This window comes from Somniosus microcephalus, chromosome 3, assembly GCF_052327205.1.
Source record: "Somniosus microcephalus isolate GS21.2 chromosome 3, FLI_Smic_1.0, whole genome shotgun sequence".
Lineage (NCBI taxonomy): Eukaryota > Metazoa > Chordata > Chondrichthyes > Squaliformes > Somniosidae > Somniosus > Somniosus microcephalus.
This window is the reverse complement of record NC_140989.1, coordinates 211781602-211804593: the sequence shown is the minus strand read 5'-3', so window position 1 is coordinate 211804593 and position 22992 is coordinate 211781602. Positions and strand designations below refer to the sequence as shown.

Here is a 22992-nt window from a genome sequence, read left to right as displayed (position 1 = left end):
GTGATGGGAGGAATTCTTCCTTTTATTGGGAAAACCTGCTGCCCGTTTTCTGTTTAGGCAGGAAATTGGCATTGAGGCAGAAAACAAACTGTATTTTAGCCAGAGATAAAAGTCAAAACAAAATTCTGTAGTGTCAAAATCCACAAATCTAGCCAATGATTGGGTGCTGAATCAAGCACATATCAAAAATCTTCTGTTGTTTGCCAAACTTAGACCACATGACAGTGGCTTTGAAATCTACTGAATCTCTGCCAGCGTATTACGTTACACTGCAGTATCATCGACAGAGATACATGCAGCAACTGTTTTCTTTCAGGATTGATTGATGAAGTCATATGAAGGTACACGTACAACAGAATGGATTTAAAGGCAAAGGACTGTGAGGATCAGAGTGTGTGGAGGCTCAACTCCACAGATCAACCCCAGTGCTCTACCTGTTCTGCGAAAGACACACCTTTGAAATTATAACCACAGAATCTATCCAATCTCCTGGTACAGTTCAGCACTCAAGAGACAAGGTATTCAGAAGGTGACTGAGGTTTTCCTTGTGTATTCTTCATGCATTCCTTAAAGAACAGCAACTGTTAATATTGCAATAGTTCTAAGCTATTACAGGATTTTAAAATATGAATCTAACCATCTCCCCATGACATTCAATTACCATCACCGAATCCTCCACCATCAACATCCATTGACGAGAAACCCAACTGGACCAGCCACATAAATACCAAGGCTACTAGAGCAGGTCAGAGGCTGGCTATTCTGCAGTGAGTGCTCGCTGACCTACATTGGCTCCCGGTGCGGCAGCCTTATTTTCAAATCCTTCCATGGCCTCGCCCCTCCCTAACTCTGTAACCTCCTCCAGCCATACAACCCTCCGAGATCTCTGCGCTCCTCCATTTCTGGCCGCTTGAGCATCCCCAATTTTAATTGCTCCGCCGTTGGCGGCCATGCCTTCAGCTGGATGGGCTCTTGGCTCTGGAATTCCCTGCCTAAACCTCTCCGCCTCCCTACCTCTCTCTCCTCCTTTAAGACACTCCTTAAAACCTACCTCTTTGACCAAGCTTTCGGTCATCTGGCCTAATAGTTCCTTCTAAGGCTCGGTGTCAAATTTTGTCTGATAACACTTCTGTGAAGCACCTTGGGACTTTTTTTTACATTAGAGACACTATATAAAGTTGTTGTTGTGGAGTGGTTCACCTCCCGACACCTCAAAGCCTTTCCACAAGACACAAGTCAGAAGTGTGATGGAATACTCTCCACTTGCCTGGATAGGTTCAGCGGCAACAGCACTCAAGAAGCTCGACAGCATCCAGGACAAAGCAGTCCGCTTGATTGGCATCCCATCCACCACCTTAAACATTCACTCCCTCCACCACCGGCGTACCGTGGCTGCAGTGTGTACTGTCTACAAGATGCACTGCAGCAACTCGCCAAGGCTTCTTCGGCAACACCTCCCAAACCCACGACCTCTACCAGAAAGGACAAGGGCAGCAGGAGCATGGGAACATGACCACCTCCAAGTTCCCCTCCAAGTCACACACTATCCTGTCTTGGAAATATATCAGTGTTCCTTCATCATCGCTGGCTGAAAATCCTGGAACTCCCTAACCTAACAGCACTGAGTACCTTCACCACACGGGACTGCAGCGGTTCAAGAAGGCCTGCTACCACCTTCTCAAAGGCAACGAGGGTGGGCAATAAATGCTGGCCTTGCTAGCAAAGCCCATAACCCAAGAATGATTTTTTTTTTAATGTAGTCCAGTCTATTCATATTAAGAAGCAACATCCTTGAAGATCCTCTGATTTACATCACAACTTAGATGTGGATGAGAAAGGTTATTTGGCCAATCTCGGTTAATCCCAGGACAAACTTAATCTGGTCCCCCACCCCACCCCACTACTCAACTGTATTTTTTCATGTTTCTATGAGTGTTGCTGCATTATTCTATCTGGGAGTCCAATCCAAGTGCTGACTTGGGATGACCTAATTGAAGCTTTTCACATTACGAAGGGAATGGACAAAGCCAATAGTTCACTTAGGCTGAATGGACTCAAGTTAAGTTAAAAGAATAAAAAGGAAAGTCTGCACAACTTTGTCACCCAGAGCAATAGAGCTGTGGAATAGGTTGCCAGGGAAAGCAGTGTGGGCAGACAGTATAGCCAGAAGCCAAAATTCACCGAACCTACCTGTCACCCCTCACAACGTACAATCTGCCCTCAACTAAAATCAGATTGACAAGAAACCTGACTCAGATGGCATTCCAACAAAAATATTTAATCATGGTGGCTCAGCAATTGCACAATGCCACTTCAGAATCTTCCAACTTATCTGGAATGAAGAGCTGGTTCACCTATAGTTGAATGATGTGTCCAGTCACATTGTACAAACAGGAAAGGTGACCGTGCTACCATGGCATCTCACTCCTATCTGCCTGTTATCAAGGTCCTCCTGAACTGTCCAAGCAAGTCAATCATGGACAAGATCCTTGTAAAGGCCCAGTGTGGAATTCGATCCAAGCACAGCACTGAGGACATGATCTTTGCTGCAAGACAAACTGAAGAGTGATATAAAGATTAAAACAATGACCAGTTCATGATCTTCCTTGTCTGTAGAAGGGCCTTTGATACTCCGAAGAGATAGGGATTGGGGAAACTCCTGGCTAAATTTTGCTATGATGACAAATTTATTCGATAGCTACATATTGACATGTATGGAAGAGTGACAACTGGTGAGGTGGTGCCTGATGCTTTCGCCATCGCCAATAAACAAGCTGTGTTCTGGCACACACCTTCTTTGGCCTGTTCATCTCTGAAAGATGCTGGGAAGGAGCGTACATTCAGTTCAGGACAGATGGAAAGCTAATCAGCTTACATAATCTACAAGCCGAGGCAGAATTATAGAAGCTATCATTCGTGAGATCCTGTTCTTCAATGGTTATGTTCTGTTGAACCAATGTTAGAGGACCACCAACTTTGCACCTGCAGCCAAAAACTATGGCCTACCCATCAATCTGAAGACGACTGACATTATGTTCCAGCCAGCACTTCATTCACATTCACGCTACCATCACTGTGGGAAATTGCAATTCACCTACGTGGGCAGCATCCTAGCATCAGACACATGTCTCGATAAAGAAGTGTTTTATCGACTGAGGAAGGCCTGCTCTGCTTTTGGCCATCTGAGGAATGCTTATGGGATGAATACAGACTGAAAATCCGTATGTATGTATAGTGCAGATATACAATATCTCACAAGGTTTTGTACGTAGGTCTGCAGATACACAATACCCCACGAGGTTATGTATGTGGGTGCACAGATACACAATACCCCACGCGGTTATGTATGTAGGTGTACAGATACACAATACCCCACGAGGTTATGTATGTAGGTGTACAGATACACAATACCCCACGAGGTTATGTATGTAGGTGTACAGATACACAATACCCCACAAGGTTATGTATGTAGGTGTACAGATACACAATACCCCATGAGGTTATGTATGTAGGTGTACAGATACACAATACCCCACGCGGTTATGTATGTAGGTGTACAGATACACAATACCCCACGAGGTTATGTATGTAGGTGTACAGATACACAATACCCCACGAGGTTATGTATGTAGGTGTACAGCTACACAATACCCCACGAGGTTATGTATGTAGGTGTACAGATACACAATACCCCATGAGGTTATGTATGTAGGTGTACAGATACACAATACCCCACGAGGTTATGTATGTAGGTGTACAGATACACAATACCCCACGAGGTTATGTATGTAGGTGTACAGATACACAATACCTCACACTCTCAGTCAAATTTAAAAATCATTCTAATGATTTTTTTTTTATTCTACTGGAAATCTGTTGTCTTCCTCATTAAAGGGATAAGATGAGTGTTGATGAAATATATTCAATATTTTGTCTGCATAAGCTGTGAGGAAAAATTCTGAAGAACGTTTTACAGAACACGGTCAGTGCTGATCTTAGCGTAAGCAGCAGTAAGCATGGTTTGAATGGATACAGGTTATGTCACACGAGTTTGAGAATTTATTAAGTGAGGGTGGATAATTAATTGAGTTAATGACAGCCATCCACTGCACATTATTGAGGAGATAACGAAACTAAGAGGAAGGGAAATCTAAAAGTTATTCATTTACTTGGACTTTCAGAAGGTATTTGATAATGTTCCACATGTAAAGCTTATAAGATTAAAATTTATGGAATTAATGGCAAATTATCTGAAAACGATCTGAGCACAAGGTAATGTGTGGAAAGCTCTACTTGAGCTCAGTGACTATGTTCTGAGCCCCCAGGTATTCACACTATTCATAAATGATGTGGAGGATGGTACTATGAATAACAACACTTTCTGTGGCCAATGGAACAGAAAGCACGAAACACAGTGGAGAATCTATTAGCACAGAGTGGGAAACCATTCTGATGTGGTTATTGATTAGGCACTCAATGTGAAGCTGTTATCAATTAGGCTAATCAAGTATTGGGATACCCCTTGAGGTTTCTGACTGTCGCTCAAAACCAGTTACTCCAACCTTGTATGTAGATTGCTGGTGAGGCGCGATGCTCCTGCTAAGCTGCCGGCCGCGCTGCTGTCTGGAGGTCCCACGCAACCCGGGACTGCCTTTTGCGCATGCGCGAAATTTTGAATGGGCCGCACAGTCCGTTAAAGGGACCGTACACCCAAAAATGAATTAGGGGGAACATTGGTGAGGCAAGGTGAAAAATTGACCTTCTGCACTCCTAGTAATGAGTGACTCACAGGATACAACTGGTTTTATCAGTGAAAAGATAGAGGGGAATTGATCCCAAGTCGGTAAAAGGCCGAGAAGCACAGATAAAAGTACAGGCAGGTTATTTAACTCACGAACATACAAAAGTGACAGGCAGGAAAAGACCAGGTTAACATTTCGATGTAATCCTTCTTCAGCTTCTTTCGGAAAAGCTCGTGCTTTCAGTTCAAGGATTGCCTAAAGCCATCACCGTCAGTTGAATGCAGAAGTTCAACCAGGTAGCAAACTACAACTCCCAGAATGCACCAGGGTGTCAGAATACCCAGAATGCAGCCTCCCTTCTGAGCCTAACGAACACTACCACACGCCAGAGGGACACAAAATACTGACAGTGGACAAGATTGGTAGAGAGCGCTGGGACTTTTTGTAAAGCTCATCCCCAAGTCAATAATAAAAAGAACTGAGGAATGACAGCAGCAAAAGCCAGGAGGCTATTGGTAGAAATTCGTTTTGTTTTAAGAATATAAGAATTAGGAGGAGAGGCCATTCGGCCCTTCGAGCCTGCTCTGCCATTCAACAAGATCATGGCTGATCTTCGACCTCAACTCCACTTTCCTGCCCGATCCCTGTATTCCTTGGTTCCCTTAATATCCAAAAATCTATCGAACTATTGTGAAAACATGAAAGGAAAGCATGAACTTTTAAACATTTTTCTGAGGAAACTGGAGAAGTAATCTAACTATATTCAAGGAGTTGCTTATTTCTGCATCTACAGCGTGTCCCTGCATTTACTTCTGATTTATTTATCACTGTGGTATTAAAGGAACAAATTTATTGTTTTACACACCGACAACCGGTAGGGAAAACACATCTTATAAAGCAACGAGCTTTGTCATGGGAGATCTTTATATATAAAAAATCTTGTTCATTGCACATACAAAGCATTCATTAAACAATATTCCTGTCAAAACACTTATTTCCTTGTGCTTCGGTAAATCACAAAGACAAACTTCAACCATGGCCCAGTGGGTAGCACACTCGCCTCCGAGTCAGAAGGTCGTGTGCATAATCCAGGCCGACACTCCCAGTGCTGCACTGTTGGAGGTGCCGTCTTTCGGATGAGACATTAAACTCTTAGGTGGATGGAAAAGATCCCATGGCACGACTTCAAAAATTTATTCCAGAAATTGTCATGTAAAGTGGGTGTTCACACCATTCGAATGTACCAAGCATAACAGATTATCTGGTCATTGTCACGCTGCTGTTTGTGGGAGCTTGCTGTGCACAAATTGGCTGCTGCCATTCCGACCTTAAACCAGTGACTACACTTCAACAGTACTTCATTGGCTGTAAAGCGCTTCGGGACATCCTGAGGTCGTGAAAGGCGCTTTATAAATTTCAAGTCTTTCTTCACTTTTTGCTCCCGTCTCTGAGCACACCTCTCACAAACTTCTTTCTAAATCCTTTCAGCAGCCAAGTGTGTGTGTGTCCCCCTGCCCCACACCACGCCACTCCTCCCCTTACAACCGCATACCCTCTGCCTTACTGTGAGATACACTGTGGGAGAGCCACTGGCTACTTAAAAAAAACAAAAGGCTCTTTCATCTTTCACATGATCTAAACCTCAGTTTAAAGGGTAGTTTATAAACAGTTCAATTCTAAAATTCAGTCTACCTGAGCCAACAGAAAGAGATAAGATTCTTGTCAAACAGCATCCACGGTAGAAAGATGAAATGAGCATTACAACACACACGCGCTACACAAGTTAATAAGATCTACCGGAGAAAGCTGTTATAAAATCTAATAAACATCACTTGTGAGTATATTAATCACACTGTTTATATCACGCTGGTTATTATTCCCCTGTCTGCCATCATAACTCACACACCAAGGATGCAGCAGTGCCTCTGACAGAATGGTGCACTCCTCTTCCTCCTGGGAGAGATGAATGCCGACAATAAAACTGCCAAAGCAACACAAACCCAGCCTTGCTGAGTGATGAAAGTCTAAGCCCTGGCTCACAAAGCTGCCGGACTTGGGAGAGTGTCTGTACATCAACTTCCAGCAGTATAACTCCTTCTATGCTTGCACCCCACAACCTTAATTGTCTTTCATCTGTTTTTAAATTTGAGCTATTTCTCTTTGCTGTGATTAGGTTGAAAGTTTGAACTGCTTGAAACATGACACCATTCATGCAAACAAATAAATTATTTACAAGGCCTATGTTGCAAACCTTTTAATCCGTAAGTGTGTTAATCCAGCCCTTAATGTCCCTTTTCTTCAATTTTCTCGATCTTTTCATCTATTTTCCTTCCTAACCACAAAGCACAGGAACTCACCATGTGGCAAACTACCTGAAATTCTTTCCTTCAATAGGTTACTCCTGGCCCTTACGGCCCCCCCCCCAACCAATGTTTCTGCTAAGCTGCGCAGTCATCTGCAAGGTCTCACGCAGGTTGCTCGCCGGCTTTTCCACTGTAGATATGGCAATAGATAGGGCTAACAAGGAAAGGGAATACACATTAAATGGTAGGACACTGAGTAGTGTAGAGGAACAAAGGGACCTTGGAGTGCATGTCCACAGATCCCTGAAGGTAGCAGGCCAGGTAGATAAGGTGGTTAAGAAGGCATACAGAATGCTTGCCTTTATTAGCCGTGGCATAGAATACAAGAGCAGGGGGGTTATGCTTCAACTGTATAAAACACTAGTTAGGCCTCAGCTAGAGTACTGCGTGCAGTTCTGGTCACCACATGACAGGAAAGATGTGATTGCACTAGAGAGGGTACAGAGGAGATTTACAAGGATGTTGCCGGGAGTAGAGAATCTCAGTTATGAGGAAAGACTGGATAGGTTGGGTTTGTTTTCCTTGGAACGGAAGAAGCTGAGGGGAGACCTTATTGAGGTGTATAAAATTATGAGGGGTCTAGATAAAGTGGATAGAAAGGACCTATTTCCCTTAGCAGAGGGGTCAAAAACCAGGGGGGCACAGATTTAAAGTAATTGGTGAAAGGATTTGAGGGGAAATGTCTTCACCCAGAGGGTTGTGGGGGTCTGGAACTCACTGCCTGAAAGGGTGGTAGAGGCAGAGACCCTAACCACATTTAAAAAGTACTTGGATGTGCACTTGGGATGCTGTAACCTGTAGGGCTACGGACCAAGAGCTGGGAAGTGGGATTAGGTTGGATAGATCTTTGTTGGCCGGCACATCTGCCAATGCACTTTATTATGGTCATATTTATGTTAATATACTACAAGCCAAATGTATGTTGAATGTTTAAATGTCTTAATCCAAATGTACACTCTCGGGAGCCGCAAGCCTACTTTTTGTTGTAATGCACTTGTGCACTAACAATGACAATAAAAGTTGATTTGATTTTGATTTGATTTGATGGACACAATGGGCCGAAATGGCCTCCTTCCGTGCTGTAACTTTCTATGATTCTATGAGCAAAAATTTGAATGACCTGCACATTGGGGGAGGCGGGCCGCACAGGAGGTTGTGCAGCTTAAAGGGGACATTAGTACGATAGCAAAATACTGCAGATGCTGGAAATCCGAAATAACAACAGAAAATGCTGGAAAAACTCAGGTCAGGCAACATCTGTGGAGAGAAATTAGAGTCAACGTTTCAGGTCGAAACCCTTTTACAAAACTGGAAAGGAAATAAAATAGATCGAAGGCAGGGCTGCGATGGAGCAAAAGAAGTAAAGAGGTATTCAAAACCAGTCAAGATGGTAATAGGACAGTGGAGACAAAAGACGGCTCAGATTAGGTGTGAAGTGTACTGGCAGGATGAGAGACAGCTGCCATGTGGGAGAGAAAAAAGGACTCAATATCGAGTTCAACAATTTTAGATCATAACCTCGGCCCCTATTACATTTTTACTTATATTTTTTTCCACCCCTTTGTTTTGGGTCTTCCTTCCCACCCCCCCTCCTTTTTTTTTCTCTCTTGGGACATCCTGAGGTTGTGAAAGGCATGATATAAATGCAAGTTCTTTTATTCTTCTCTTCCCTTGTACGTGAAATGCCTGGGTACAGTCCCATGGGCACTGAGCAGCTTTCCAGGGTCTCACCCAAGTCATTCTTCATGTGTGAGTGTCAACGTTGAACAAGGCATCACTGCTCATCGTGAATAACAGGGCCACACTCGCTCACTGTCAGTTACAGGGCTCAATTGCCTACCCTTGTTCCATGCTAGCTACAGTCTAGTTAAAGAGCTGCCTTTGTGATATTTAGTGGCAGGGCCACACCTGGTCACCATTGGTCAGTGTTGGTTATTGTTAGTTGCAGTGTTACATTAGTAACAGCAAATTGCAATCTTACATCAGCAATGATAACACCCCTTATATGTGGAAATTGCATTTAGTCAACTTGATACTAAGCAAGAAACTTGCATTAAATGATTTGATTAAAAGGTGCCTACTTTCGTTAGGACTTGTACTTTCAGAGCTTGCCAAAGTCAACTAAGGGCAGCAATGCTGCCTGCTAGCATTGAATAATGTTCACCATCTGCAGAACAGGCATCTCAATTAATATTTCACCAGGGCGGACAGTTGAACACCTTGACTGAAGAGATAAACATGCTGGGCGTTGGTCCGTGCCTGCCCCTGAACTTTAACCGGGAGAGAAGTTTGACCGTTTGAACGCTGTCCCTGCAGGTGCTGCTCCACGGGTTCCCTCCCAGTGTAGAGAGCCAACATCAGCCCTTACGTTAAGTACCTCTTCTAAATAAGCAGTGATGTGCATACTACTTGATTTAACATGTCAGACTATTAAAATAAATTTAAAATAAGTCCAGCACAGCCATTAAGACATAGAATTAGCAGATAAGCAGTGTGAATATGTGGACTCTATCCCTCCTAATAGTACAGCTCAGAATTCACCACCTGCACTCTACAGGCTAATTCAAGTAACAGTAGTTTCAGAAAACATCTGGATGGTGCAGGTTTATTATATTTGATTTCTTTTTCATCTAACATGAAACACCAGCACAGATTTCAAAAGGGGCGATCGTGCTTGGCAAACCTCAGAATTCTTTGAGGAGGTAACAGAGATGGAAGATGGGAAATGCAGTGGATGTGGTGTACATGGACTTTAGGAAAGCCTCTGACAAGGTACCACACGGGAGATTACTTGAGGAGATTAAGGAATGTGGAATTGGGGGAAGGATAGCAAACTGGATTAAAAATTGGTTAGAAGGGAAGAAACAGAGTAGAAGTTAAGGGCAGTTTTTCAGAGTGGTTGTTCTGGGGCCACTTCTGTTCACTCAATGATTTGAATATAGACCTAAAGGGAGTGGTATCAAAATGTGCAGGTGATGCCAAAATAGGAGGAATAATTCATTCTTTAGAAGGTCATTGGAAGCTGCAAAAGGATATTGATAAGATGAGGGAATGGGTGTACTGAACAGAAATCTAGCAGGTGTTTTAGAGCAGCAGTTAGACAGTGGCCTGTATTTTCCAATCGGAGGCTTCCTACGTGCGGAGGCCTCTGATCTGAAAAAAATCTACGGACTTACCTGAGGGCTCCCGAGGTCCGGACACTTCCGATCCTGGGCCTGTCCAAACTCAAAATACACAGGGCCCATGTATCCCAGAGGCGCATGCGGTTTGCAAGCGTCCCGGGGATCACGTGGGCCATGGGGAGCCAATAGGAGAAGGGAATCTCCCTTCATACACTTGACAGATAGACCTGTCAAATATAAGAATGGCGATCACCCCAAAAACACTGTAAAACATTAAATAATGTTTTTTTTAAATCATATTTTTAAAAATGAATTGAAATGACAATAAATTAAATATTTTAAACAAAAATTTAATTTTTTGAAAAAAATAATTAAAGCTTTTTACATGGCTAAAAATAAACTTACCTTTTTTAAAAGTATTTTTAAATGATAAATGAGTGGAAATATATATATATATTTTTTTCAACTCTTATGCTGGTAGCAGGCCAGGTAGATAAGGTGGTTAAGAAGGCATACGGAATGCTTGCCTTTATTAGCTGTGGCATAGAATACAAGAGCAGGGGGGTTATGCTTCAACTGTATAAAACTCTAGTTAGGCCTCAGCTAGAGTACTGTGTGCAGTTCTGGTCACCACATGACAGGAAAGATGTGATTGCACTAGAGAGAGTACAGAGGAGATTTACAAGGATGTTGCCGGGAGTAGAGAATCTTAGCTATGAGGAAAGGCTGAATAGCCTGGGTTTGTTTTCCTTGGAACAGAGGAGGCTGAGGGGAGACCTTATTGAGGTGTATAAAATTATGAGGCATAGATAAAGTGGATAGAAAGGACCTATTTCCCTTAGCAGAGGGGTCAAAAACCATGGGGCACAGTTTTAAAGTGATTGGTGAAAGGATTAGAGGGGATTTGAGGGGAAATTTCTTCACCCAGAGGGTTGTGGGGGTCTGGAACTCACTGCCTGAAAGGGTGGTAGAGGCAGAGACCCTAACCACATTTAAAAAGTACTTGGATGTGCACTTGGGATGCTCTAACCTGCAGGGCTACGGACCAAGAGCTGGGAGATGGGATTAGGCTGGATAGCTCTTTGTTGGCCGGTGCGGACACGATGGGCTGAAATGGCCTCCTTCCGTGCTGTAACTTTCTATGATTCTATTCTATTCTAAAAGCAGGCCTTACACCTGTTTTACCAGGCATAAGATTTCTAAGGGTTTTCAGCGGGCGGAGGTTCTGCAGAAAGCGGAACTCTCCCCCCGTAGAGGCCCTTCTCCAGGGCAGACATCTGATCTGTCAAGAGCACTCTTGACAGATTGGAAATGCCGGTTTTCAGCGCATGTGCTTGGCATGCCTGAAACCGGCATTTCCAATGTTCCTACGAGTGTGTACACAGTGCATACACACTTGTAAGGATCGGAATATACGGCCCAATATCTCTCGAAATTGTCACTTTTCTGAGTTACATTTGACGTTGGGTCCAAGGCAGAGAGTTGGGATAAATGGTTCATTCTCAGGCTGGCAATCAGTAACTAGTGGTGTTCCGCAGGGGTCAGTGCTGGGTCCCTAACTCTTTACAATCTATATTAACGATTTGGAGGAGGGGACCGAATGTAACATATCAAAGTTTGCAGATGATACTAAGATGGGGGGGAAAGTAGTGAGTGAGGAGGACATAAAAAACCTTCAAGGGGACATAGACAGGCTAAGTAAGTGGGCAGAGATTTGGCAGATGGAATACAATACTGGAAAGTGTGAGGTTATGCACTTTGGCAGGAAAAATCGTAGAGCAAGTTATTATCTTAATGGCAAGAAACTGGAAAGTACTGAAGTACAAAGGGATCTGGGGGTCCTGGTGCACGAAACTCAAAAGGTTAGTATGCAGGTGCAGCAAGTGATTAAGAAGGCCAATGGAATGTTGGCTTTCATTGCTAGGGGGATAGAATATAAAAATAGGGAGGTATTGCTTCAGTTGTACAAGGTATTGGTGAGACCGCACCTGGAATACTGCGTACAGTTTTGGTGTCCATGCTTGAGAAAGGACATACTTGCTCTCGAGTCAGTACAAAGAAGGTTCACTCGGTTAATCCCGGGGATGAGGGGATGGACATATGAAGAGAGGTTGAGTAGATTGGGACTCTACTCATTGGAGTTCAGAAGAATGAGAGGCGATCTTATTGAAACATACAAGATTGTGAAGGGGTTGGATCGGGTGGATGCAGGGAAGATGTTCCCGATGATGGGTGAAACTAGAACTAGGGGGCATAGTCTTAGAATAAGGGGCTGCTCTTTCAAAACTGAGATGAGGAGGAACTACTTCACTCAGAGGGTGGTAGGTCCATGGAATATGCTGCCCCAAAAAGCTGTAGAAGCTACATCATTACATAAATTTTAAACAGAAATAGACAGTTTCCAAGAAGTAAAGGGAATTAAGGGTTATGGGGAGCGGGCAGGAATTTGGACATGAGTCTAGGTTCGGAATGGTCATGGCCCTGTGGGTAGCGGAGCGGGCCCAGGGGCCGTGTAGCCTGATCCTGCTCCTATTTCGTGTGTCTAATTCTGTTAGATTCAGGAGATGGTTCTGTGATAGTGGATTGGCGGTTAGGATCAGATCAGCCATGATCTTATTGAATGGCGGAGCAGGCTCGAGGGGCCGATTGGCCTACTCCTGCTCCTATTTCTTATGTTCTTATGCTCGCAGTCTCTGAAGCACCGGATGCATAAATATCTAACTTAAGGAAAAATCACATCTATCCGAGGAAGATTTTGCATTTCTAAAGCACCTTTCACAACCTCAGGATGTCCCAAAGTGCTTTACAGCCAATGAAGTACTTCTGAAGTGTAGGAAACGCAGCAGTCAATCTGCGCACAGCAAGCTCCCACAGACAGCAATGTGATAATGATCAGATAATCTGAAGCAAATCTAACTCCTCTCCACTGCATACTAAACAAAGCTCATTCTAATCTAATGCTGTTTACTATTCAATGGGATCTGCATAAAAACATATTTAAGACTTAAATGAATAAAGGCAAATCACCCAGAAATCGTTAAGACAATGGAGCTGGAGCTCAATGCTCAGTCGCATACTCTGGGAAGCTACATTATAAAGTCTCTCCTGCAAAACAGAATAACCAAACTCAATGACTAGACCAGCAGCTAACGGCTAAAGCTGTGAGTAAATCCGCAAGCCCGAGAGGAGACGGCAGTCTCGAGCTGGAATACCATTGTGTTTGGGAAATTGACACATGGCACGTTTGGGCCTGATCCAGCCACACAACAGACAACTCTCCCCCGACTCGGTCCCCGAAGCCAAGTGCAGATACAGAAACAAAAGCAAGCTGAAACAGGTCCCATTAACACAGGCAATCCAAGCTCGTTACAACCTCCAATATCAGCCCCCACTCCACTTAAGTAGTGATTGATGGAATGAGTATTTATGTACAGTGTAATGGTAAACGGCCATTCAGATACGTAGGTTCAAGAATTCAATCCTTAGCAGGATGAAGAAGCTGGTCAATGAAGAGACACTCGGTGTGGAGGACATACAATGGAAGTCGACATGCCTACCAAGGGCAAATCCATGGAGAAGGGTCTGATAACTCAGTGGCGATGATGAGAAAAGGCACAAAGTGTCAGCTGATAAACTAATGGCAGAAAGGAGCGCCAACTATTCCAGAAATAATTCTGAATGACACAGAAACAGTAAGTGCACAATGGAGCTTGCAAAGGTATTTGCTGATAGAGAAAAATAACCTGCCCTTTGATTCTAGCTGTAAGTTTCAACATCATGGTGAGTGAGTGGAGCACTGAAACAAAGACAGCTCTGGGGGAAGGGGAATTTCCTTGGGCCTAAGTGTTGATGCAGGGTAAATCAAGCCCAATACATACAGGAATACTATCCCTGTAAACATGTGAAGCACATCCTCCTCACGTGTTACAGTCCATAAACTTGTGGAGGCTGAAGGAAGGTGTTCATCGAAGGTCCATTAAAACCCATTCAACCCGATCATTGTGATGGGCACAGTCACTAAATGACTTGTAGCCTGTCGCATCAAATTGCCATGGGAAAGGGGTTGCCAGACAGGACCAAATCCTACACAAGGGCCATATTGACAGATTGCACCTCACCCAACACAATCAACAGCACCACCTCCAGAACCCAGCAATATTGAGGAACTCTCCTTGCACTCCCCACCAGATCCCCACATTCCCATCCTGTGCCCCATAGTCACCTCTATGACAAAACAACGCCCAGAAAATCCAAAGGGAGGGGATGCTGCAGCCAAGATATATGACAGTTGTTAACAGAGGAGGAATGAGGCAAGAGGTAGGGAGGCAGACTCTCAATACCACCACTACGGCAGAGCCGGCACGCTCCTGAGGGAGGAAGAGACGACACGCTCCGGGGGGGCGGGCGCAGACCCGGCACCTATACCACCCAGCCAATGATGGCACGGCCTCAAAGCACCACACAGCTGTCGCAGGCCCGGTGCATGTACGCCCAACACGGCCGACAAGCCCACCCGCACGTACACCCACGTCATCAAATACAGCCCACAAACCTCACAAAAAAGGGGCTCGCCACACTTTATTCCTCGTGCTTTGATCTTATTTTACTAACTGATGTTTTAAACATGAACAGGGGTCCGAGCCTAAAAAAAACCTGACAAGGTCTTGCGACAGTGTTCGCATCTGAAACTGTCCTACGTTTAAACTTGTTCACGGGCAGCCTTGAACAGGGTTGCCTCTCCCTGAACCTTATCCTGCTAAATGAGCAAAGAGTCAACACGGCTCATCCCACAGCTTCCCTTCCGCTCCATCGTTTTAGGAACACTTATTTTAAATAACTCTTCTGAGTGTCTAAAAGTGTGCATGGGAAATGCCTCCATCTGCACAAATGCCAGTGTACAGTCTGCATAAACTCGGTACTGAACATTAGCATGGTGGAGAGCAGGACAGCTGCAAGAGGCCAGTGGGTTGGTGAGAGCAATGTTTCTTATTGTTGCCACTAATTTAGTAATTGAGGCTTGTAAGCAGCTATAGTGACAAGAACTGCGCATTAGACCCATTCAGAACAAACCAAACCCAAGGAGAAAAAAGGCCTCATATTCCACACTACCTTCACTCCGCTCAGCCAAAATCTCTTGCGCCTGTTTTCCTGCCTGTCAGCACCTGAACGAGGTAAAACCCACTGTTGCCACTTCTGTTCTACATGTTCGTGTCTGGCCAAAGCCTTCCATTTCTGCACCCATCCTTTTCCATCCGTGGAAGATCACAGGCTGGGGAGCGTAGAAACAGGAAACCCCGGGACACTAGGTGTGCAACACGAGCTATGCTCATCTCGAATCAAGTCCAGAGTGACTCTGCTTACACATGTGAACGCGGTACAACGGGCCCACGCGTGTAAACGCGGTACAACGGGCCCACGCGTGTAAACGCGGTACAACGGGCCCACGCGGTACAACGGGCCCACACGTGTAAACGCGGCACAACGGGCCCACACGTGTAAACGCGGTACAACGGGCCCACACGTGTAAACGCGGTACAACGGGCCCACACGTGTAAACGCGGTACAACGGGCCCACACGTGTAAACGCGGTACAACGGGCCCACACTTATGAGAATACAATGGGCCCATACTTATGAGAATACAATGGGCCCATACATATGAGAACAATACAATGGGCCCGCGTGCGTGAACGCGGTACAGCGGGCCCACGCGCGTGAACGCGGTACAGCAGGCCCACGCGCGTGAACGCGGTACAGCAGGCCCACGCGCGTGAACGCGGTACAGCAGGCCCACGCGCGTGAACGCGGTACAGCAGGCCCACGCGCACGGGCCCACACGTATGAGAATACAATGGGCCTACACGTGTAAACACGGTACAATGGGCCTACACGTGTGAACACGATACAACAGGCCCATATGTATGAGAAATAAAATGGGCCCACACGTGTAAACACGGTACAGCAGGCCCACATGTATGAGAATACAACAGGCCCACACGTGTAAACACGGTACAACGGGCCCACACATGAGAACAATACAACGGGCCCACACGTGTGAACACGGTACAATGGCGCCATGGCATCTGGAACTTCAGTTGATGGAGATGTCCCCGTTCTACCTCCAATGCTGATAACATCAAACTGATCATTATCCTACCTTAGTGATCAGGGTTCTGTACTTTTCCAGCATCGTTTGATTGTCGTGGCACCCTGACAACAGCTGCCAAACCTCTGCTCTGAGTGCTTCTGGTACACCACTCCTGACGAGGGCAGGCAGCCCCTTGGGCCTGGAAGCCAGATTGCTGTGCCTGAAGAAAGAGACGCCATTAACAGGCAAGACACGATTCACAAATTAACGTTACCGCTCGGTCCTAATAAAGCATCAGTACATGGGTTGATCTGGCAACGGCCTTGCTCATAGACAAAAAATTAAATAATAATGCTGCCCCCCCTTTCTGTACCTGTTTTTATCCCACTCTCAAATTCTTCATGCCCTGCCACCCTGTGCCTTCCTCTGTTTGACGTCACATGGTCAGCACGGTTTATTGAATGGTGTCAGCCTTGGCGGTGTTGCCTTCGAGTCAGAAGGTCGTGGGTCCTAACCAATGTTCACCCTAATTTTTTGGGGCGTGCGGCCCACTCACAGTTTCAGGCATGCGCGAAACTTAACCTTGAATAAGCCGGTCCCGGGCTGCGCGGAACCGGCAGAGAGCTGTGCGGCCATGCAGCTTAAAGGGAAGGTTGCTCCTAACCCCACTCCAGAGACTTGAGCACATAATCCAGGCCGACACGCCCAGTGCAGTCCTGAGGGGGCGCTGCACTGTCGGTGGTGCCGTCTTTCGGTTGACACAATAAACCAGAAAAATGACAGCAGCTTCTAACATACCGGAGGCACAGCTTTAATTCTCAAGGCGCGTGACACCTCCAGAAATCTCTGATATTGCTGAGGATAATTTTCAACCAGTTAGACAAACCTCCCCGAGGATTTCTGCCATATTTGATATCTCGGGGGCCTCGGTCTAACTGGGTATTATTGCCCGTGATCAATTACACAACGCCACAGCCAGCACCAGCCCAAGTTGCTAAAAGCTGATTTTGACTTTTATTTTTACTGCTCTGCATTTCTGAAAACAAAAAATTCTGTACCTTGAGGAACGATTTACCTCACAATCTTAGCATTCAAAGCAGGAGCGGAGAGCGCAAGGGAGGGAGAGAGCGAGGAGGGGGGCGAGGGAGAGGGCGAGGGCGCGCGAGGGAGGGCGAGGGCGCGCGAGGGAGGGCGAGGGCGAGGGAGGGCGAGGGCGCGCGAGGGAGGGCGAGGGCGCGCGAGGGAGGGCGAGGGCGCGCGAGGGAGGGCGAGGGCGCGCGAGGGAGGGCGAGGGCGCGCGAGGGAGGCGAGGGCGCGCGAGGGAGGGCGAGGGCGCGCGAGGGAGGGCGAGGGAGGGAGAGAGAGGGCGAGGGAGGGAGAGAGAGAGAGGGCGAGGGAGGGAGAGAGAGGGCGAGGGAGGGAGAGAGAGGGCGAGGGAGGGGGAGAGAGGGAGAGGAGGGGGAGAGAGGGCGAGGGAGGGGGAGAGAGAGGGCGAGGGAGGGGGAGAGGGGGGGAGAGAGGGCGAGGGGGGGGGAGAGAGGGCGAGGGGGGGGAGAGAGGGCGAGGGGGGGGAGAGAGGGCGAGGGGGGGGAGAGAGGGCGAGGGGGGGAGAGAGGGCGAGGGGGGGGAGAGAGGGCGAGGGGGGGAGAGGGCGAGGGGGGGAGGGAGGGGAGAGAGAGGGCGAGAGAGGGCGAGGGAGGGAGAGAGAGGGCGAGGGAGGGCGAGAGAGGGCGAGGGAGGGCGAGGGAGGGCGAGGGAGGGCGAGGGAGGGCGAGGGAGGGCGAGGAGGGAGAGAGAGGGAGAGAGAGGGAGAGAGAGGGAGAGAGAGGGAGAGAGAGGGAGAGAGAGGAGAGAGAGGGAGAGAGAGGGCGAGGGAGGGAGAGAGAGGGAGAGAGAGGGAGAGAGAGGGCGAGAGAGGGCGAGGGAGGGAGAGAGAGGGCGAGGGAGGGAGAGAGAGGGCGAGGGAGGGAGGGAGAGGGCGAGGGAGGGAGAGAGAGGGCGAGGGAGGGAGAGAGAGGGCGAGGGAGGGAGAGAGAGGGCGAGGGAGGGAGAGAGAGGGCGAGGGAGGGAGAGAGAGGGCGAGGGAGGGAGAGAGAGGGCGAGGGAGGGAGAGAGAGGGCGAGGGAGGGAGAGAGAGGGCGAGGGAGGGAGAGAGAGGGCGAGGGAGGGAGGGAGAGGGCGAGGGAGGGAGGGAGAGAGAGGGCGAGGGAGGGAGAGAGAGGGGGAGGGAGGGAGAGAGAGGGCGAGGGAGGGAGAGAGAGGGCGAGGGAGGGAGAGAGAGGGCGAGGGAGGGAGAGAGAGGGCGAGGGAGGGAGAGAGGGCGAGGGAGGGAGAGAGAGGGCGAGGGAGGGAGAGAGAGGGGGGAGGGAGGGAGAGAGAGGGCGAGGGAGGGCGAGGGAGGGCGAGGGGAGGGGGAGAGAGAGAGAGAGAGAGAGAGAGAGAGGGAGCGAGAGGTCGAGGGAGCGAGAGGGCGAGGGAGGGAGGGAGCTAGAGGGCGAGGGAGGGAGCGAGGGAGGGAGCGAGAGAGGGAGCGAGAGGGCGAGGGAGGGAGGGAGCGAGAGGGCGAGGGAGGGAGAGAAAGGGCGAGGGAGGGAGAGAGAGGGAGAGAGCGGGCGAGGGAGGGAGAGAGAGGGCGAGGGAGGGAGAGAGAGGGCGAGGGAGGGAGAGAGAGGGCGAGGGAGGGAGGGGAGTGAGAGGGCGAGGGAGGGAGAGAGGGGGCGAGGGAGGGAGAGGGAGGGCGAGGGAGGGAGAGGGAGGGCGAGGGAGGGCGAGGGAGGGAGAGGGAGGGCGAGGGAGGGAGAGGGAGGGAGAGGGAGGGAGAGGGAGGGCGAGGGAGGGAGAGGGAGGGCGAGGGAGGGCGAGAGGGGGCGAGGGAGGGAGAGAGGGGGCGAGGGAGGGAAGAGAGAGGGCGAGGGAGGGAAGAGAGAGGGCGAGGGAGGGAAGAGAGAGGGCGAGGGAGGGAGAGCGCGGGCGAGGGAGGGAGAGAGAGGGCGAGGGAGGGAAGAGAGAGGGCGAGGGAGGGAAGAGAGAGGGCGAGGGAGGGAAGAGAGAGGGCGAGGGAGGGAAGAGAGAGGGCGAGGGAGGGAGAGCGCGGGCGAGGGAGGGAGAGCGAGGGCGAGGGAGGGAGAGAGAGGGCGAGGGAGGGAGAGAGAGGGCGAGGGAGGGAGAGAGGGCGAGGGAGGGAGAGAGAGGGCGAGGGAGGGAGAGGGCGAGGGAGGGAGAGGGCGAGGGAGGGAGAGGGCGAGGGAGGGAGAGGGCGAGGGAGGGAGAGGGCGAGGGAGGGAGAGGGCGAGGGAGGGAGAGGGCGAGGGAGGGAGAGGGCGAGGGAGGGAGATGGCGAGGGAGGGAGAGGGCGAGGGAGGGAGAGGGCGAGGGAGAGAGGGGGCGAGGGAGAGCGGGGGCGAGGGAGAGAGGGGGCGAGGGAGAGAGGGGGCGAGGGAGAGAGGGGGGCGAGGGAGAGGGGGCGAGGGAGAGAGGGGGCGAGGGAGAGAGGGGGCGAGGGAGAGAGGGGGCGAGGGAGAGAGGGGGCGAGGGAGAGAGGGGGCGAGGGAGAGAGGGGGCGAGGGAGAGAGGGGGCGAGGGAGAGAGGGGGCGAGGGAGAGAGGGGGCGAGGGAGAGAGGGGGCGAGGGAGAGAGGGGCGAGGGAGAGAGGGGGGCGAGGGAGAGAGGGGGCGAGGGAGAGAGGGGGCGAGGGAGAGAGGGGGCGAGGGAGAGAGGGGGCGAGGGAGAGAGGGGGCGAGGGAGAGAGGGGGCGAGGGAGAGAGGGGGCGAGGGAGAGAGGGGGCGAGGGAGAGAGGGAGGGAGAGAGGGGGCGAGGGAGGGAGAGAGGGGGCGAGGGAGGGAGAGAGGGGGCGAGGGAGGGAGAGAGGGGGCGAGGGAGGGAAGAGGGCGATGGAGGGAAGAGCGAGGGCGAGGGAGGGAGAGCGCGGGCGAGGGAGGAGAGGGCGAGGGAGGGAGAGGGCGAGGGAGGGAGAGGGCGAGGGAGGGAGAGGGCGAGGGGAGGGAGAGGGCGAGGGAGGGAGAGGGCGAGGGAGGGAGAGGGCGAGGGAGGGAGAGGGCGAGGGAGGGAGAGGGCGAGGGAGGGAGAGGGCGAGGGAGAGGGCGAGGGAGGGAGAGGGCGAGGGAGGGAGAGGGCGAGGGAGGGAGAGGGCGAGGGAGGGAGAGAGGGGGCGAGGGAGAGAGGGGGCGAGGGAGAGAGGGGGGCGAGGGAGAGAGGGGGCGAGGGAGGGAGGGAGCGAGAGGGCAAGGGAGGGAGGGAGCTAGAGGGCGAGGGAGGGAGCTAGAGGGCGAGGGAGGGAGCGAGAGAGGGAGCGAGAGGGCGAGGGAGGGAGCGAGAGGGCGAGGGAGGGAGCGAGAGGGGGAGGGAGGGAGAGAGGGGGCGAGGGAGGGAGAGAGGGGGCGAGGGAGGGAGAGAGGGGGCGAGGGAGGGAGAGAGGGGGCGAGGGAGGGAGAGAGGGGGCGAGGGAGGGAGAGAGGGGGCGAGGGAGGGAGAGAGGGGGCGAGGGAGGGAGAGGGCGAGGGAGGGAGAGGGCGAGGGAGGGAGAAGGCGAGGGAGGGCGAGAGCGAGGGACGGCGAGAGCGAGGGAGGGCGAGCGAGGGAGGGCGAGCGAGGGAGGGCGAGCGAGGGAGGGCGAGCGAGGGAGGGCGAGCGAGGGAGGGCGAGCGAGGGAGGGCGAGCGAGGGAGGGCGAGCGAGGGAGGGCGAGGGAGGGCGAGCGAGGGAGGGAGGGAGAGCGAGGGAGGGAGGGAGAGCGAGGGAGGGAGGGAGAGCGAGGGAGGGAGGGAGAACGTGGGAGAGCGAGGGAGGGCGGGAGAGCGAGGGAGGGCGAGAGAGCGAGGGAGGGCGGGAGAGCGAGGGAGGGCGGGAGAGCGAGGGAGGGCGGGAGAGCGAGGGAGGGCGGGAGAGCGAGGGAGGGCGGGAGAGCGAGGGAGGGCGGGAGAGCGAGGGAGGGCGGGAGAGCGAGGGAGGGAGGGAGAGCGAGGGAGGGAGGGAGAGCGAGGGAGGGAGGGAGAGGGCGAGGGAGGGAGAGAGAGGGCGAGGGAGGGCGAGAGAGGGCGAGAGAGGGCGAGGGAGGGAGAGAGAGGGCGAGGGAGGGAGGGAGAGAGAGGGCGAGGGAGGGAGAGAGGGGGCGAGGGAGGGAGAGAGAGGGCGAGGGAGGAGAGAGAGGGCGAGGGAGGGAGAGAGGGCGAGGGAGGGAGAGAGGGCGAGGGAGGGAGAGAGGGGGCGAGGGAGGGAGAGAGGGGGCGAGGGAGGGAGAGAGGGGGCGAGGGAGGGAGAGAGGGGGCGAGGGAGGGAGAGAGAGGGCGAGGGAGGGAGAGAGAGGGCGAGGGAGGGAGAGGGCGAGGGAGGGAGAGAGAGGGCGAGGGAGGGAGAGAGAGGGCGAGGGAGGGAGAGAGAGGGCGAGGGAGGGAGAGAGAGGGCGAGGAGGGAGAGAGAGGGCGAGGGAGGGAGAGAGAGGGCGAGGGAGGGAGAGAGAGGGCGAGGGAGGGAGAGAGAGGGCGAGGGGGCGAGGGAGGGAGAGGGAGGGAGAGAGAGGGCGAGGGAGGGAGAGAGAGGGAGAGAGAGGGCGAGGGAGGGAGAGAGAGGGCGAGGGAGGGAGAGAGAGGGCGAGGGAGGGAAGAGAGGGCGAGGGAGGGAGAGAGAGGGCGAGGGAGGGAGAGAGAGGGCGAGGGAGGGAGAGAGAGGGCGAGGGAGGGAGAGGGCGAGGGAGGGGAGAGGGCGAGGGAGGGAGAGGGCGAGGGAGGGAGAGGGCGAGGGAGGGAGAGGCGAGGGAGGGAGAGGGCGAGGGAGGGAGAGGGCGAGGGAGTGAGAGGGCAGGGAGGGAGAGGGCGAGGGAGGGAGAGGGCGAGGAGGGAGTGAGAGGCGAGGGAGGGAGTGAGAGGGCGAGGGAGGGAGTGAGAGGGCGAGGGAGGAGTGAGAGGGCGAGGGAGGGAGTGAGAGGGCGAGGAGGGAGTGAGAGGGCGAGGGAGGGAGTGAGAGGGCGAGGAGGGAGTGAGAGGGCGAGGGAGGGAGTGAGAGGGCGAGGGAGGGAGTGAGAGGGCGAGGAGGGAGTGAGAGGGCGGGAGTGAGAGGGCGGGCGAGGGAGGGAGAGGGCGGGCGAGGGAGGGAGAGAGAGGGCGAGGGAGGGAGAGAGAGGGCGAGGGAGGGAGAGGGCGAGGGAGGGGAGGGAGAGGGCGAGGGAGGGAGAGGGCGAGGGAGGGAGAGAGAGGGAGAGGGAGGGAGAGAGAGGGCGAGGGAGGGAGAGAGAGGGCGAGGGAGGGGGAGAGAGGGCGAGGGAGGGCGAGGAGGGCGAGGGAGGGGGAGAGAGGGCGAGGGAGGGGAGAGAGAGGGCGAGGGAGGGGAGAGAGGGCGAGGGAGGGGAGAGAGGCGAGGGAGGGCGAGGAGGGGAGAGAGGGCGAGGGAGGGGGAGGGAGGGCGAGGGAGGGGGAGGAGGGCGAGGGAGGGGGAGGGAGGGCGAGGGAGGGGGAGAGAGGGCGAGGGAGGGGGAGAGAGGGAGGGGGAGAGAGGGCGAGGGAGGGGGAGAGAGGGCGAGGGAGGGGGAGAGAGGGCGAGGGAGGGGGAGAGAGGGCGAGGGAGGGGGAGAGAGGGCGAGGGAGGGGGAGGGAGGGGGAGGGAGGGCGAGGGAGGGGGAGGGAGGGCGAGGGAGGGGGAGGGAGGGGGAGGGAGGGGGAGGGAGGG

The 22992-nt window shown here is 52.0% G+C and overlaps 1 protein-coding gene across 2 annotated transcripts in view; it reads right to left on the bottom strand.

The window, feature by feature from the left end:
- Positions 1 to 2249: 2249 nt before the first annotated feature.
- The window catches only part of LOC147121699 (rab GTPase-activating protein 1-like), a 307168-nt gene continuing 286425 nt past the window's right edge, over positions 2250 to 22992 (bottom strand). For both annotated transcript variants that reach the window (XM_085982145.1, XM_085982144.1), the window contains 2 exons: positions 16384 to 16534; positions 2250 to 2558 (listed from right to left, as the gene is read on the bottom strand). In XM_085982145.1, the coding sequence (XP_085838271.1) occupies positions 2475 to 2558; positions 16384 to 16534 (235 nt within the window). In that variant the 3' untranslated portion in view covers positions 2250 to 2474. The remainder of the gene's footprint in view (positions 2559 to 16383; positions 16535 to 22992) is intronic.